The sequence below is a fragment of the Tasmannia lanceolata genome, unplaced genomic scaffold (genome assembly GCF_043159265.1).
Source record: "Tasmannia lanceolata isolate RefF3 unplaced genomic scaffold, GAP_Taslan_0.1 ptg000012l, whole genome shotgun sequence".
Taxonomy (NCBI): Eukaryota; Viridiplantae; Streptophyta; class Magnoliopsida; order Canellales; family Winteraceae; genus Tasmannia; species Tasmannia lanceolata.
In genome coordinates, this window is record NW_027518689.1 from 38,297,624 (window position 1) to 38,314,804 (window position 17,181).

The window sequence follows — 17,181 nt, forward strand, 5'->3', positions numbered from 1 at the left end:
GCATTTAATGCCTTTTGACTTTTCCATTTTTAAGTGCTATTATAAATGCACTTTGGTGACTTTCAACCAATGGGGGCGCCCTTTCATGTCATGGGGCGCCCTTTCATGTTTTGTATGCAAGGGCGCCCCTGGGTTTAGCATTCCTCATGACAGACAAATGGTGATCCCTAAGTGGCCGTTTGGATACATAAATCTTGGATTTCTTTAAGAGACCAGAGAAGAAGGAGACCGGCCTTTGTTTTCTCATTTCTCGCCTTCTTTCCATCAGCAAGAGAGTAGAGATCATCCCATGTTTCCAGGTTTTAAAAATCTCAGATATATTTCTAAAACCTGGATTTCTGACTTAAAATCCAGAATTCTAAAGACAAGCGAAACGGATGGTCTCCTTCTTCTCTTGTGTCCCATACAGGATTTTGAGGAAATCCATAATCCTAAAATCTGCGTATTTAAATGGCCCCTAAATGTGAACTCATGAATGATCTAATGGGGCTAAAATGGAAGGCCAAAGTCCAAAAAGTCACATGGCCGGGCTATATACGAACTAGTGAGTTAAACATTAATGAGTCCGATTATTGAGTCCCACATGGACCCCATATATATGCTATTCAATGATCTACCAGTGTTCCTATATGATACAAGTGTCATTGGCCAAAAACTAATTAGACCCACACATACGTAGTATTTATTTTTATACCAGTGAGGCTTACAGCTTACTCAGAGAGGCTAATGGCCCGAGACTTAATGGACTCCACATATATACTAATCACTAGTCTGGGCTACAATAGAGGACCCAAATAGCCAATAATTTCTTGAGCCCATACATAGTAATGGGTTACATACTATTTGGGCTCAAATACGGGGCATAACTACAAAAAACAATAATGAATATTCGGGTATGAAAGGTCTAAGGACAAAAAAGCAACATGGACAAGCGTCCATGTCCTATTGCGATCAAGGGGGTCGAACTCGTCAGCAATGGAATCCCTCCATTTGGGAAGTTTAGATGGTTGGAAATAAAGTGGGTTCAATTGCTATATCAGATTCAAACAAGGTGGGTGAGCGGATGGATAAAATGCAAAAGCTGGAGTCTGGATAGATGGAGGAAGTCCGGATATCATTTCTATTTAGAAAATATAAGATGAAGAGAGGAGTTCCATTATAGAAAAGCTGGAGTCTGGATATCATTTCATTTCATAAAAAGTAACTCAATACAAGTAAATTATTGGAGAACATACAAAGATAATGGGATTTCAGCGCTATTTCAGGACAACAAATGCTTTCCCAAATGAAATCCAAGGGACAGCTTATTACTAGTCTAACCCCTCCTAGGTACTAAAGATATTATTAGGACCCATCTCAAATACACTTCCACTCTACTTTTACATTTACAATGCAAGATAAACATATTATTTTTTGCATTTGGGGATGAGAAGGAGAGTCTGTTCCTTCTGTAGAGTGATGCCAAACTTCTCATTCATGTCTAGCTGGTTAGGGTTCATGTCACAAGGAAGAGACCAATCAAAGTAGTAGATCATACAAGCCATAATCAAACGAATTTGCCTAGTAGCCATGGGTAGTCCAGGGCAAATTCTTCTTCCAGCGCCAAAAGGTATGAACCCAAAATCATTCCCTTTGTAATCCAAATTCGAGTCGAGAAAACGCTGTGGCTTGAAGTTCAGGGGGTCTTTCCAGCTTGCGGGGTCTCTTCCAATTGCCCATGCGTTCACTTGAACTAAAGAGTCTTTGGGGACTCTATAGTTCATCATCTCGCAGTCTTCGAGAGCTCGGTGAGGAAGGAGAAGAGGGACAGGAGGGTGTAATCTCAAGGTCTCCTTTACACAAGCATGTAGATATGGGAGGTTAGGGAGATCAGACTCCACCACATTCTCTTTGATCTCTCTTTTGAGTTCTTCGATAACTTTGCTCATAGCTTCTGGGTGTTTGATGAGCTCTGCCATTCCCCATTCAATAGTCGTTACACTGGTGTCAACGCCCGCTGTGAAAAGCTCCTGTCCATGTAAGAGAAACTGTTAAGAACACCTTTTGTAGTCTGCGTGATCAGGGGTGTAATGAACAAAAAATGAGGTGGAAATATCTTTTCTCCCCTTCTAGAGCTCTTTGACAATGAGACTTCTTAATACCGTGGCATGCCAGTATCAGCATGTAGGCCCATCGATGTGGTTGGGGTGTTGAAATAACATGTCATAAATGTTTAAATAAAGCTTTGTGTTAGGATTCAAAGGGGAAGACCTCAGTCAAGTCATATTTTTTTTAAAGGGAAGCATAAGTTTATACATAGCAAATTTGAGTAATTAATGGAAGTTTTACTTGTATTATTATTTTCTATTTCTATGTCCCTTACTCTCAACCTACTGAAAAATTCAAAGCTATATGGGAAATCAGTTTTTTTTTTTTTAAAAGGAAATAAGTTTCTAGAAAATAGAAATTGGGTTTAGAGAAGTTTGGAAATACATTTCTTTAAAGAAAATGGTCAAAAAAAGTCGATGACCCAAAAATAGTTTCCTAATAATTATGGGCAAGAGAGTCTTTTGTTTGAAATGTGGGCTCTCACATTACACCACCAAAGTCCAAGTAGAGACCATTTGTTGAATGATCCAAACCAGTTATCTACTGGGCCTTGTCGTGAACAAGTCATAGAGCAAAATTCTTTCTCAAACCAGTTATCTACTGTCCTAGGGACTGTTTACCGTGGGAATTGCTAGCCAAGGTTTATCTTATCCTTGGATAGGCTTTCAATCCTCTGTTCAGGCCCCATTAGAGTTGGGTATATTATCGGAATCACTGATTCTTCAGAAGCAAGGTCCTAACAATCCACCGGGGATTGTTCTTATTCATTAACCTGATGGAAGGCAGATTAGAAGTGTCAAGTGAGTGAAAAATGCAGTTCCAATATCTCGTTCTAAAATGCAACAGCCATCCGTAGTCCACTTGCCGAGTTCAATCTGGGTCTCTTCCTAATGTGGCCACGATGGGGAAAATCCCCTCGACGGAATCCCACCACCTAAAACCTTCTCAGATCTGAAGCTTCATGGGCGTCTCAACAAAACCCACTTCGTAGAATATTTTTCTTCTTCTTCTTCCTACCAACAAAACCCATTCAAGTCCTGTTTCCAGGGACTTGTAAGGCCCGTTGACAGAGACAAACCCCTCTTCATCACACACCCCTTCCCTGCGGAATCGAATCCATCAGATCCAACTCTTCCTCGCTGAAACCCCAATCGAAGATTAGCAGAGGAAAATCTGGTTTCTGGTTGCTATCCGAGTCCCGACCCCCTCCCCGCCACTGGTCCCACCCCGACGACCTGCTTCTCCGTGCCGGAATCTTCAGATCGGTGCCTTTCCCTGCCGGAATCTTCAGATCTGACTGTTCACCGGAGCTGTGAAGAGTATTCGGAAGTTCCAGATCTGAGAGATCTGATCCTTTTTCGACCCCAATCTGATGAATCGTCGCAGGATCTTGTAGATCGGCCAGATTTTTCAACGATCCAGAGCTGCCAAAAGTAGTTGGAAGTTTCAGATCTGCGAGATTTGATCCTTTTTCGACATCTCTCTGATGAAAAATCCTCATAGGATCTTGTAGATCCTAAGGGTTCTGTGACTGGCAACCAGATCTCCGGCAGAATCGACGGCGAGGCGAGCAACATCCATCACCGGCGCCGGAGGCCACCACACGTGTGCAGAAATCTGAGGCAGGAAATATCTCCTCATCTATCTCCTCAACTGCCATGTCAGTCACGAAGGCTTGACAGGTTACCGAGAGATCCGGCCTCGTCGCTCCGAGCACCGGCGACGGAATCCGGCAGGTGCTCTCCGGCGAAGAGACTCCATCCAGATCCGGGCCCTGTTTCTGAATCCGGAACCGTAGATTCAACTCCGGTGATTTCCAGACGGCAAGCATACTCACGACGTTGGGCGGATCGCCGGAATTTGCTTTAGATTCCGGGATCAGAGTTCCGTACAGGGATTCTTGTAGACGGCGGCATCTTTGGATTCCTCCTCTGTATCATCTTCCTCTTCGTCTCCAGTTCCCTCTGACTCGGTGTCTTCCTCCCTCTCGGTTTCCTTTTGGGGATCCGATTCAGAATCCGGCGGATCCAAAATATTTGGAGGGCGACAAATTTTGCTGGGTGGTGGTTTATATGAAATCCGGCGGGATCAGCCGTGGAGTGGGAGCGAACTCTAGATGGGCCACTGGGGCGAATCTAACCCCGCTTGGAGTCCGGAGACTCCAACCTGAACCTAGTAATTTGGGCGCCCGGACGGACTGTGGGCATCCGTTACGGCTGGGGCCGACCGATGAGGTGAGTCTCCAGATTCTCCGAGCTGAAGAGGCGGCTTGGATTCTCGTACGAACCAGGAAAAACAGACGTCTGGAGAATGCCTTCCACCGAAGACAAAGTCGAGCCTTGGGAGACTGGAGATGCCACAGGTGTACTTTCCGGAATTTTAGCAGGAGGGCCAGCTGCTGGAAATGTCACAAACCTTGGTCCAGTTTGGACTTCAATTTTCCCGGACGACACTTACAGAGAGCGGCTCCGGTGGTGAGTTGTCCACTTCCTCCTCACCCACAGGAGCTCCCTGCTGAGACAGTTAGATCGGAGTTTTTGCTTCCTGCGACTTCAGAAGGGGTAGCTTTCAACATTGAGGTAGTCCCCCTTAAATCTATCAGTAATGCAGATTTGGGGTTATGGGGGAAGATGAAGGAGGGTTGGGATGGTGATCTGGATGCCTTGGAGATATGGCTTGTTCAGAATAGCAGTCAAGGGAGTGAAGCAGTGGTGTATAAAATTGCTCCTCTTGAACTACACATTGCCATCCCTGCAGGTGCTAATCGTTCGAATTTGATCAGAGACTGGAGTTCTTCCTCCGATTCTCCTTTGGCAGACCTGCAAATTTGGGATATAAAATTTCCTAAGGGGGAGAAGTCGGCCTGGTGGAAAATAGAAGGCGTTCCGCCTGAAGCTTGGTGTGCAGACAATTTTCGGCGCATCGGTAAAAAATTAGGCCAGGTGGTGGAGGTGGATGTCTCATGTTATGCTGGTTCCGGATATGGGGTGGGTAGGTTGAAGATCGTAACTGCAGGTCGCCCTGGAAATGAACTATCTATACAGAGCTCTATCGATGGCACCCTTCGCTGGATTCTCGCCTCCCGGGAAATTGATGAAGGTGAAAAGCACTGTGTCAATTTACCAGCTTTTGCTACAGATGAGATGCCGGGTGAGGAGGAGGAGGTAAATCATCATTGTGCCATCAATGAAGACCCACCGTTCATCAATGAAGTCCAGCTTGCATTTAATGCACCCATTGTCGTCACAGAGATCCTCTCAGAGTCAGCCTTCAATGTCACCAACCCCGGACTGGTGGATTCCGCGCTCCCTCCAATCGCCTCTACTCGGGTTCAGCAGGAGTTGCCGGATCTCCACCTTTCATCTGAGGCAAATGTTCCAATTCAAACAGAGGGTCCCACACAGGCAATCAGGTGGCACAGTGTTGATCGGCCTATTCAGGGACTTCCCTACTCCGATTCTCCGTACTCCCAGGTCCACAGCTACGCAGATATTTTATCCATCTTATCTTCTCCGTATCAAAGAGACTCCTCTCGAGTGGGTGTTAGTATTGTGCTCGCTTCGGAGCGCGAGGAAATTGATACACAAGGGGTTGGTGAAAAAGTCAGCTGGGATTCTTCGCTGGCGGATCTTGGGTCCCAGGAAGGGGAGAGGGATTTCGGGCCTCATCACGTATGTCCTGGCTCACTCACCCCCTCCTCTTCGGCAGCTTTGAGCTCTACCCAGATGAATCTTATTTCCAATTTCAGTACATCGGGTAACAATCGATCTTATTATGCGACAGCAGAGGAGACTGGGGTCAGCCAATTGAGAGGACCTAAGACAATAAATCCCACCAGCAGATGTTTCTTTTTACCTAGAGAAGACTGTTTTTCCCTTCAGTGCCGGGTGGGACATAGGGTGGTGCTATTTGACAATCGTTGCTGGGGTGATATGAGTTCTTTATTCTACTGTACCCCTAGGGGGCGGCCCTTTTGTTCCCTGGTCCAGGTTTCAATCGGCAACTACTCCCATCCTCCTTCTCCAAGATGGTGTAGCAAGGCAGTCCTCCAGCCCCTGCTTTGTGCCCCATCACTCTCTTCTTCTCGGGTTGAATCAGGCCCAGTTACTATCCATCAGGTGATTGAATTGATGGTGGATCATACAGTGTCTATCAGCTCCCACTTGGGCCTAGTTTATCCGGGTCCGGCTGAAGATTACCGATCCAACATAAAGGCGGCAGAATTGAGGGAGGTCGATGTAGTGTCATCTCCTGCACCTATATCCGACGCAAATCTGAAACGTACGGAGAGAGAATTGATACGGCTTCATTCAGATATCAATTATGACTCTGGCTCGCATAGCAGTGGTCTCAAGCGTACGAAAAAAGGAAGAAAAATTGGAGTTGGGGAGGGGAGGATCTAACCGCACTCTAGTTGTTGATGAAGATTCTATCCTGGAATATCAATGGCTTGGGCTCTCGAGAGAAACGAATTCAAATAAAAGCAATAGTTAAACACCGGCGACCCGAGGTGGTGTGTCTACAGGAAACTAAGATGGAACAAATCAGTTCCATAGATATGAGTAGCATGGGGTTCAACTCTGATTGGAATTTTACTTTCGTAGCATCTAAAGGAGCTTCAGGGGGTATCTTGGTGGCATGGGATACAGTCTTGTGGGCCAGCTCGGATGTTTGGCGAGGGGTCTTCTCACTATCTGTAGCCTTCCGCAAATGTAACGATCAATCAGAATGGTTATTCACAGGCGTCTATGGTCCTTTGTCCCCTTCCGACAAGTGTTCTTTTTGGGAAGAATTAAATCAGAGGCGTGGCCTATGTTCCGCTCCTTGGTGTATTGGGGGGGATTTCAACGAAGTTCTAGATTCACGAGATCGAATTGGGGGTCAGCGCATTACTGTAGGTATGAGAAATTTTGCTGATTTTATCGCAAACAACGAACTAGTCGATTTACCGTTGGGCGGTGCATCCTTCACATGGGCAAGAGGTACGAACCGGAGCCGGCTTGATAGGTTTCTTTTATCGGGCGACTGGTTGGCAGGTATCTCAGAAGTTTACCAGCAGGCATTACCCCATTCTGTCTCCGATCATTGCCCTCTTCTTTTGTCCCCTAAAATGGAGTCCTGGGGCCCCCCTCCCTTCCGATTTGAATTAGCTTGGCTGGAAAATCCCCTGTTGGAGGCTCAATTAGTCCGTTGGTGGGCGGACTGTGCCTTCTCGGGACCCAGTGATGTCGTCATTGGCAAAAAATTAAGGTTTATCAAAGGGAAATTAAAAGCATGGGATAAGGAGCAGAAAGAGATTACCCTCGGCAGGAAGAGGGTCCTTGAGGACCGATTGTTGGAGATCCATTCATTGGCTGATAGTGGATCGGCAACGGCGGAGGATTTTGAGCAACAAGGCAGGCTTATCCAAGAACATAAAGAGTTGTTAAGGCTTGAAGAAATCTCATGGCGGCAAAAATCCCGAGTCAAGTGGTTGATGGAGGGGGATAAAAATACAGCCTTCTTCCATGCCATAGCCAGTACTCGCAGACGAAGGAACCGAATTGAATCTTTAGAGGTGGAAGGGGTTGTTATCTCGGACCGGGAGAGGATTATTGCGGAAACTATTGCATTCTACCGTTCTTTGTACTCCGCTGACGGACTTCTTCGCCCAATACCCCAAGACATTTGTTTCTCAACTTTGAGCCTGGAAGCTTCTGCTGGATTGGAAATCCCCTTCTCTGAGGAGGAAATCCGAATCGCTCTATTCTCTCTAGCTCAGGATAAAGCCCCTGGCCCTGATGGATTTTGCTTGGCTTTCTTTCAGACGTGTTGGGACACAGTCAAATCGGATCTTATTCGTTTCTTCCTAGAATTTTTTGAGGGTGCTATTCTCGACAAGGGGACGGGGGCGACTTTTCTAGTCCTTATTCCAAAAATTGATGGAGCATCCAAAGTATCAGATTTTCGTCCGATTAGCTTGGTGGGCAGCCTATACAAGGTGCTTGCGAAGGTGCTGGCGGACCGTATCAAAGTGGTTCTTCCATCCATTATATCGGTAAATCAGAGTGCTTTTATAGGCAAGCGTCAAATTCTTGATTGTTCCTTAACAGCAAATGAGGCAATTGACTATTACCGACGGTCAGGGGAAGGCGGCATCTTATGTAAGCTTGATATGGAGAAAGCATATGACCGTGTGGATTGGGCCGCTTTAGATTATCTTATGGGTCGTATGGGTTTTGGGGAAAAGTGGAGAGGGTGGATCCGGAATTGCTTATCATCTGCATGGTTTTCCGTTCTAATTAACGGCTCAGCAAAAGGATTCTTCAAATCCTCTAGAGGATTGCGGCAGGGCGATCCTCTCTCTCCATTTCTTTTCTTGATAGTGGCCGAATCCTTATGCAGTATACTGAAAAAGGGAAGTGATATGGGGCTATATAGAGGTTTCCTAATTGGGACCAATAAGGTGGAAGTCTCGCTGCTTCAGTTTGCGGATGATACCCTCCTGTTCTGTTCCCCGGTCCTCTCCCAGCTTCTCAATCTGAAAGCCATGCTTCGGTGTTATGAGATGGTCTCAGGTCAACGATCCAATTTTGGTAAATCTCGGTTGTATGCGATTAATGTATCTGAGAGTGAGGCTTCATCCTTCGCCGGAATTATGGGGTGTGGTCTAGATGTCTTTCCCGCTACCTATTTGGGTCTCCCTCTCGGGGTGGGCCGTCCGAGACACACCCTATGGACTCCTATTATACAAAGGATTGAGCGTCGGTTGGCCACATGGAAGCGCCGTTTGGTTTCCAAAGGAGGTAGATTGGTGCTTATAAAGGCTGTTCTCTCTAATATGCCGATTTATTTTCTATCCCTTTTTCATTGTCCAGCTTCTGTTGCTGAGAGCATCGAGCAAATTCAGAGACGATTTCTGTGGGGCGGTTCAAGGACTTCCAAAGGGGTCTCCCTTCTTAAATGGAGTTTAGTCTGTTCTCCAATTAAAAAAGGAGGTTTGGGTATCAGGAGAGTCCAGCTCTTTAATCAGGCCCTTATGGGTAAGTGGTTGTGGAGATATGGAGAAGAACAATCCTCTTTGTGGGTTCGGATCATTGACAGTAAGTATGGTTCATCTCATGGGAATTGGGACTCTGTTGATACTTTCAAAATCAAAGGAATCACGGTATGGAGGGACATATTGCGTTTGAAGACCGTTTTTGCCCCTGGAGTTCGCTTCAGAGTCTATAGGGGGGATCGAATTCGGTTTTGGCAGGACCCTTGGTGTTCGTCCCATTCTCTCCGAGTTTTGTTTCCTGACTTATATATCGTATCTTCTCAGAAAGAAGCTTGGGTATCGGAATGTTTCGAACGGGTCCAAGGGCAAGTGGAGTGGATTCCTAAGTTTCGTCGAGCCTTCTTTGTCCGGGAGTTAAGCGATTACAACGCCCTCATCTCCTTATTGAACTCTTACTTCATCAAGTCTTCGGGCATAGATCGTCGTATTTGGATTTGGAATCCGTCGGGGATTTTCTCTGTTAAATCTTTTTATCTCCATCTGATCCCCACTCTAATGGAGCATGCGTCCTCCGCGGTTTGGCGCCTCGCATGCCCCCCAAGAGTTGCTTTTTTTGGGTGGTCGGTTAGCAGGGGACGAATTCAGACGATAGATTTCTTACGAAAAAGAGGAATGTGGCTGGTTGATCACTGCCCCCTATGTCTATCCGCCGGGGAATCCATCGACCACCTATTTATACATTGCCAGGTTGCTTCATATATTTGGGGTCAGCTCTTTTCTAGATTTGGAGTCAGTTGGGTTGCTTCCAATTCTATGGCCGAATTTATTAGGAGTTGGGACTGGGCTCCGTGGAAGAGGAAAGGTAGAATTTTGTGGAAGATGTGTCTCTTAGCCTCCTGGTGGTTCTTGTGGAAAGAGCGGAATGCGCGGGTCTTTGAAGGGAAAGTCAGGTCCCCATATTGGATTTATATACAGGTGGTAGCAGCGGTCATCTCCTGGGCCCGTTCACTTCCTCTTTTTCGTTTTGTTTCTGCGTATGCCCTTTGGGAAGGGTGGTCAACCATATGCATGGAATCGGTTACCAAAGTGCAATCTCGACCCTCATGGTCCCCCCCGCCACCGGGGTCTCTGAAGCTCAATTTTGACGGTTCCTCTATCGGTAACCCAGGGGCGGCTGGAGTGGGGGGGTTATGTCGGAATCACAAAGGGGAAGTCATTTGGGCCTATTCAGGGCCTCTTGGATTTGTCGACTCGTCTGAGGCGGAGGTTCGAGCCGTTCACAGTGGGATTCTTTCCATGCCTCGCTTGGAGTGCGACAGTCTGATAGTCGAAGGCGATTCCGTAAATGTTATTCGCTGGCTTTCGGGAGATGCTTCTCCCCCTTGGAGATTTGTGCCTTTCTTTGAGGAGATAGAGGATAGAGGAAAGGGCTACTCCATGGTCTTTCAGCATGTCCGGAGATCGGCCAATGTGGCAGCCGACTCTCTGGCTAAAAGTGGTGTTTCTCGGGCCGAAATGGAGTGTTTTGACTATCTCCCCCCTTGAGTCATTGTCTTGCTATTTTATTTGCTCATTGTTCCGACAGGACCATCTCGGTTCTGCTTATTCATATATATAAATATATATTCTGTTGCCTTCTTCAAAGAAAAAAAAAGAAGAAGAACGTAATGGCTTTAATTTGTAGAGGTTTCATTGTGAATTAATGAATATAACCGTTTTTTTTTTTCATTTTAAAAAAATGGTAGGTTTAGGATGGTATGGAAGGAGAGATTCGTAGTGGGGTCCAATGAGAGAGAGAGAGAGAGAGAGAGAGAGAGAGAGAGAGAGAGAGAGAGAGAGAGAGAGAGAGAGAGAGAGAGAGAGAGTTCCCATACCATAAGCAAGTTGTTAATCTGATTGTTGGTAAATTCTTTCTCGATCAGAACATCCAAGAAATCTCGTCGCCTTGAAACATCACCATCCTTACCATCTCTCCTTTGCTGAATAGAAACCTCCCATATAGAACTTGCCCTATTAGTAAAATCCCAAGCCTTCTTCTTTAGGCCTTGGAGATCAAACCGAACGAACATAGGATAAAAGTCAGCTATATTTGGAACAGTAGTCATATCCCCCATCTGAGAGAAAAGTTCTTTCATTTCTCCAGCCACTACACCATCCTCCAATTCAATAAAATCCTTAGACACATATATGTTACCCAACATATTAAAAACAGTACCAAACACCACTTCATCCAACTTCACTACTTTACCCTCCTTCCCAACCAAAAAATTCACCATCTCCATCACCTTCTTCTCTCTCACCGGTGCTTGCCCGTTGATGGATTTAGTTGAGAACAACTCCGACCGGCAAATGGTGCGGAGTTGTTTCCACTGATCGGTGCACTCCGGGGCCCAAATTATAGACCAGTCATAACGGTCTGGCCTTTTGATGGTGGTTATGTTTGGGACATGTCGGGCCGAGAGTAGGCGGTCGTGGGTTTTTAGAATTTGAGTGGCTGCAGCCGCAGTGGAGCCCACTACTAAGAGTGGCGAGCCGAGCCTTAGTGATATAAGCGGCGCGGCCCCATAGGTTTCGCTTAAGCGGGCTAGTGCAATATGTGGCTTCTTTCCCATGTCAAGAAGGTTTCCTATAATGGGCCATGGAGTTGGGCCAGGTGGGAGAGGGGATTTTGATGTAGTTGTTTTTCGAATGTGGTTGAAGACGAAGAGGAGAATGGGTAGTAGGATAAGGAGGGGAAGGAGGGGAAGGACAATTTGGTTATCTGTGGCTGTAGCCATTACTGCAATTATGAGTAATTCCTAGAGAGAGGAGCTTAATTTGCAGTGCGAAAGATGATTAGCAATTGAAGTATAAATAGAGGAGATGGAGGAGTAGTCACCTAACGTGGATGCCTACTATTCAAATAAGTCGTAAGAAGTTAAAGAAAAGGTCCGTTCCACATATTGTTTGTTAATAAAGAGATTGACTTGACGGAGGCAGGCGACAGAGAGGCTGGAGAGTCTTGTTCAATGTATGAAAATAAGAATTTTTCTTACTCAAAAAGTATTCTTCTTGTTTGTTACAAAGGGAAATGAACGTTCTAGAGAGCTGCTATGGTCAGTGGAACCCACATATATTCTAAGGTAAATCATATGTTCGCCCGTTTGTCTTCTTTGGGCATTGTAAAAGGGTACTCATAAGTCATAAATACACTAGATGGGGCTGTCCCAGGGAAGAAAGGAGAGTGAATATGCCATTTCCCATATTCTAATGAGTTATATAGTAGTGGGTCCTATATAGAGGCATAATGACTGGATAAATAGTGAAGCCTAAATGTATACTAAACAATGATCTAATGTGGCTAAGACTATGGCCAAAGTCCATAAACTAACCTAAGATATATACAAAGTAATGAGGTAGGAGAAAAGAATTCAAATCAAAGCATTAGTTAAACATCGGCGCCTTGAGGTTGTTTGTCTTCAGGAAACAAAGATGGAGCAAATCCGTAACATAGATATGAGAAGCATGGGGTTCAATACTGACTGGAATTTTGCTTTCTTAGCATCCAGAGGAGCTTCAGGGGGCATCTTGGTGGCTTGGGATTCAGTCTTGTGGGACAGCACGGATGTTTGGCGTGGAGTTTTCTCTCTCTCCGTTGCTTTCCGAAAATGCAATGATAATTCAGTCTGGTTCTTCTCAGGCGTCTATGGTCCTTTGTCATCCTCTGAGAAGTGTCTTTTTTGGGAAGAATTAAATCAGACGCGACGCCTATGTTCCGCTCCTTGGTGTATCGGGGGGGATTTCAATGAAGTTCTAGGATCAAGAGATCGACTTGGGGGTCAGCGAGTCACTGCGGGCATGAGATCTTTCGCTGATTTCATCGCAATCAACGAGCTCGTAGATTTACCTTTGGGTGGCTCCTCTTTCACCTTGGCCAGAGGTTCGAACCGGAGTCGGCTTGACCGATTTCTTCTCTCGGGTGACTGGTTGGCAATTCTTTCTGAAGTCTATCAGCAGGCTTTACCCCATTCAGTTTCCGACCATTGCCCTCTCCTTTTGTCTCCTAAAATGGAGTTCTGGGGCCCGCCCCCCTTCAGATTTGAATTAGCTTGGCTGGAAAATCCCCAAATGGAGGCTCTCTTAGTCCGATGGTGGTCTGAAAGCGTCTTTGAAGGTCCAGGGGACGTAGTTATAGGCAAAAAATTACGCTTCATTAAGGGGAAATTAAAAGAGTGGGATAAGGAGCAGAAAGAAGTGGACCAAGGCAGGAAGAGGATTCTTGAGGACAGATTGATGGAGATAAATACATTGGCAGAGAGTGGTTTGGCCTCGGCGGAGGATTATGAGCAACAAGGAAGATTAATTCAAGAGCATAAAGAGTTGTTGATGCTTAAAGAAATCTCTTGGCGCCAAAGATCTCGAGTCAAGTGGTTGTTGGAGGGAGATAAAAACACAGCCTTCTTCCATGCCATGGCTAGTGCTCGCAGAAGAAGGAACAGAATTGAATCCTTAGAAGTGGAGGGGGAGATTGTATCTGACAAGGAGCGAATTATTGAAGAAATTATTGAATTCTACAGATCTTTATACTCGGCTGATGGGATGTTACGCCCAATTCCTCAAGACATTTGTTTTGCTAGCTTAAGCCTGGAAGACTCAGCCGGATTGGAAATCCCTTTCTCTGAGGTGGAAATCCGATCAGCACTATTTTCTCTGGCAAAAGATAAAGCCCCTGGACCCGATGGTTTTTGTTTGGCTTTCTTTCAAACTTGCTGGGAAACAGTAAAATCGGACATTCTTCGATTCTTCATAGAATTTTTTGAGGGAGCCATCCTTGACAAAGGGACAGGTGCAACTTTTCTCGTCCTCATTCCAAAAATTGAAGGAGCAACAAAAAGCTCGGATTTTCGCCCGATTAGCTTGGTGGGCAGCCTTTACAAAGTCCTCGCAAAGGTTCTGGCGGATCGTATCAAAGTGGTTCTTCCTTCAATTATATCGGTCTGTCAAAGTGCCTTTATAAGCAACCAGCAAATTCTTAATTGTTCTTTAACAGCCAATGAAGCCATTGACTATTATCGGAGGAAGGGGGAAGGTGGCATTCTATGCAAGCTTGACATGGAGAAGGCATATGACAGAGTGGATTGGGTAGCATTAGATTTTCTCATGGGTCGTATGGGCTTTGGGGGTCGGTGGAGAGGGTGGATCCGGAACTGCTTATCGTCCGCCTGGTTTTCTGTCCTCATCAACGGATCAGCAAAAGGATTCTTCAAATCTTCTAGAGGATTGCGGCAGGGCGATCCTCTCTCTCCTTTTCTTTTCCTGATTGTGGCCGAATCACTGTGCAGACTGCTGAAAAAAGGAAGTAAGTTGGGGCTATATCAAGGGTTCCTTATTGGCGAGAGTAAGGTGGAAGTATCGCTTCTTCAGTTTGCGGATGACACTCTTCTGTTCTGTTCTCCAGTCATATCCCAGATTCTTAACCTTAAAGCTATGCTTCGTTGTTATGAGATGGTTTCGGGTCAAAGATCTAATTTCGCAAAATTTCGGTTGTTCGCGATCAACGTTTCTGAGAGCGATGCATCATTTTTCGCCGGAATTATGGGGTGTGGTTTAGATGTCTTTCTAGCAACCTATCTGGGTCTTCCTCTTGGTGTGGGTCGACCGAAACACAACCTATGGGCTCCTATTATTCAAAGGATTGAGCGACGTTTGGCCATCTGGAAGCGCCGGTTGGTTTCCAAAGGAGGTAGATTAGTGCTTATAAAGGCCGTTCTATCCAATATGCCGATATATTTTCTATCTCTTTTTCAATGTCCCGCCTCGGTTGCTAAACGCATCGAACAAATTCAGAGACGCTTCCTGTGGGGCGGATTAGGGTCTTCCAAGGGGGTCTCCCTGATTAAATGGAGTATGGTCTGCTTGCCTACTAAAAATGGAGGTTTGGGTATCAGGAGGGTTCAGAGTTTTAACCAGGCCCTTATGGGCAAGTGGCTGTGGAGATTTGGCGAAGAACAATCCTCTTTGTGGGTCCGGGTCATTGGAAGTAAGTATGGTTCAGATCATGGGCATTGGGACTCTGTTGATAATTTTAAACTCAAAGGTCTCACGGTTTGGAGGGACATCTTGAAGTTGAAGTCGTTATTTGCTCCTGGCGTCCGATTCAGAGTATATAGGGGGGATCAGATTCGGTTCTGGCAGGATCCTTGGTGTTCGGACGTTCCTCTTCAAGTGATGTTTCCTGACTTATTCATCGTTTCATCTCAGAAAGAGGCCTGGGTATCGGAATGTTTTGCAAGGGAACATGGAAAGGTGGCTTGGTCTCCTAAGTTTCGCAGAGACTTCTTTGTTAGGGAGTTAAACTCTTACAGCACCCTCCTCTCCTTATTGGATTCTTGCTTCATCAAGTCTTCGGGCGTAGATCGTCGGATTTGGATTTGGAATCCTTCGGGGATATTTTCAGTCAAATCTTTTTATAACCATCTGATCCCTTCTTTAGTGGAGCATGTGTCCTCGGTTTGGAGACAATCTTGCCCTCCGAGAGTTGCTTTCTTTGGGTGGTCGGTTAGCTGGGGCCGCATTCAAACTATGGATTTTTTGAGGAAACGAGGAATGTGGTTGGTAGATCACTGTCCTCTATGTTTATCCGCTGGGGAATCCATTGACCACCTTTTCATACACTGTAAGGTCGCTCGCCATATTTGGGGTCTTATTTTTTCTCGTTTTGGAATCAGTTGGGTCCCCTCCAACTCTATGGCTGAATTCATTCAGAGTTGGGCCTGGACTCCTTGGAAAAGGAAAGGCAGAACGCTGTGGAAGATGTGTCTCCTGGCCTCATGGTGGTTCTTGTGGAAAGAGAGGAATGCTCGTATCTTTGAAGGGAAGGCTAGATCTCCCTATTGGATTTATATTCAGTTGATAGCTGCGGTCATATCCTGGGCTCGAAGCCTTCCCCTGTTTCGTTTTGTTTCAGCTTTTGACCTCTGGGAAGGATGGTCAATCATATGCTTGGAATCGGCTACCAAAGTAAAAATCCTTCCCTCCTGGATTCCTCCTCCTCCGGGTTCCCTGAAACTTAACTTTGACGGATCGTCTATCGGCAATCCAGGAATGACAGGAGTAGGGGGTTATGTAGAAACCACAAAGGGGAAGTCCTCTGGGCCTACTCGGGGCCTATCGGAGTGGCAGACTCAAACGAGGCAGAGGTCCGAGCCGTTCATAGCGGGCTTCTCTCGATGCCTCGTCTAGAGTGCGACAAAATTATCGTCGAAGGGGATTCCTTAAATGTTATTCGCTGGCTTTCGGGTAACGCTTCTCCCCCTTGGCGATTTTTGCCTCTCTTAGAGGAAATAGAGGACAGAGCTAAGGGCTCCTCAATAGTTTTTCGCCATATCAGGAGATCAGCCAATGCGGAAGCAGACACCCTTGCCAAGAAAGGAGTCTTTCGGGCCGCGTTTGAGTGCTTTGACTATCTACCTCCTTGAATTATTGTACTGCTATCTGTGTATTATCTTTGTTCCTTCAGGACCACCTCGGTTTTGTTTTCACATATATATATATATATATATATATATATATATATATATATATATATATATATATATATATATATATATATATATATATATATTCTGTTGCCCTTTTCAAAAAAAAACATATTCATAATGTACGATAATTGTTTTCTTTAGGGTATGCTTGGTTGCCATCAAAATAGTGTTTCCTTGGGAAATGAAAGTAAAATGACTACTACCAAAAAAAAGGAAAGTAAAATGATGTCATTTTCCTTTTTTGCAAGGATGTTTGGTTGTCAACTTGTCAAAAAAAAGTAATGAGGTATATATTAGTGAGTCCCACGTTGAGACATAAGGCCAAATAGCCCCTTAGGTGACCGACTTCACCGCGAAGCTGATGTTTGGGTATCAGGTAATAGAAGGAAGAATTCATGCTATGATTCAGACGGGTCGATCGCTTGCTACCTTCAAAAAAGTATCAAGAACACATATAAGAAACAAATAATCTTAGAACATTTAATAAAAAAGATAATATGGAATTAAAAAATAAAAAGGGTACACTGTTTAATTTTTTTTTTTTTAAAAAGACATCGATTAAATACTCAAATTCGAGGTGGTGTAAAGAAAGAA

At 45.3% G+C, this 17,181-nt stretch overlaps 1 protein-coding gene across 1 annotated transcript; it reads right to left on the minus strand.

The window, feature by feature from the left end:
• Positions 1 to 1,189: 1,189 nt before the first annotated feature.
• On the minus strand, positions 1,190 to 11,989 carry LOC143888134 (putative (S)-N-methylcoclaurine 3'-hydroxylase isozyme 2). The gene is made up of 2 exons (XM_077392455.1): positions 10,942 to 11,989; positions 1,190 to 2,009 (listed from the first exon to the last, which is right to left on the minus strand). Exons 1-2 carry the CDS (start codon positions 11,842 to 11,844, stop codon positions 1,407 to 1,409), a joined length of 1,506 nt encoding a protein of 501 aa, XP_077248570.1. The 5' UTR covers positions 11,845 to 11,989; the 3' UTR covers positions 1,190 to 1,406.
• Between the last annotated feature and the right edge of the window lie 5,192 nt (positions 11,990 to 17,181).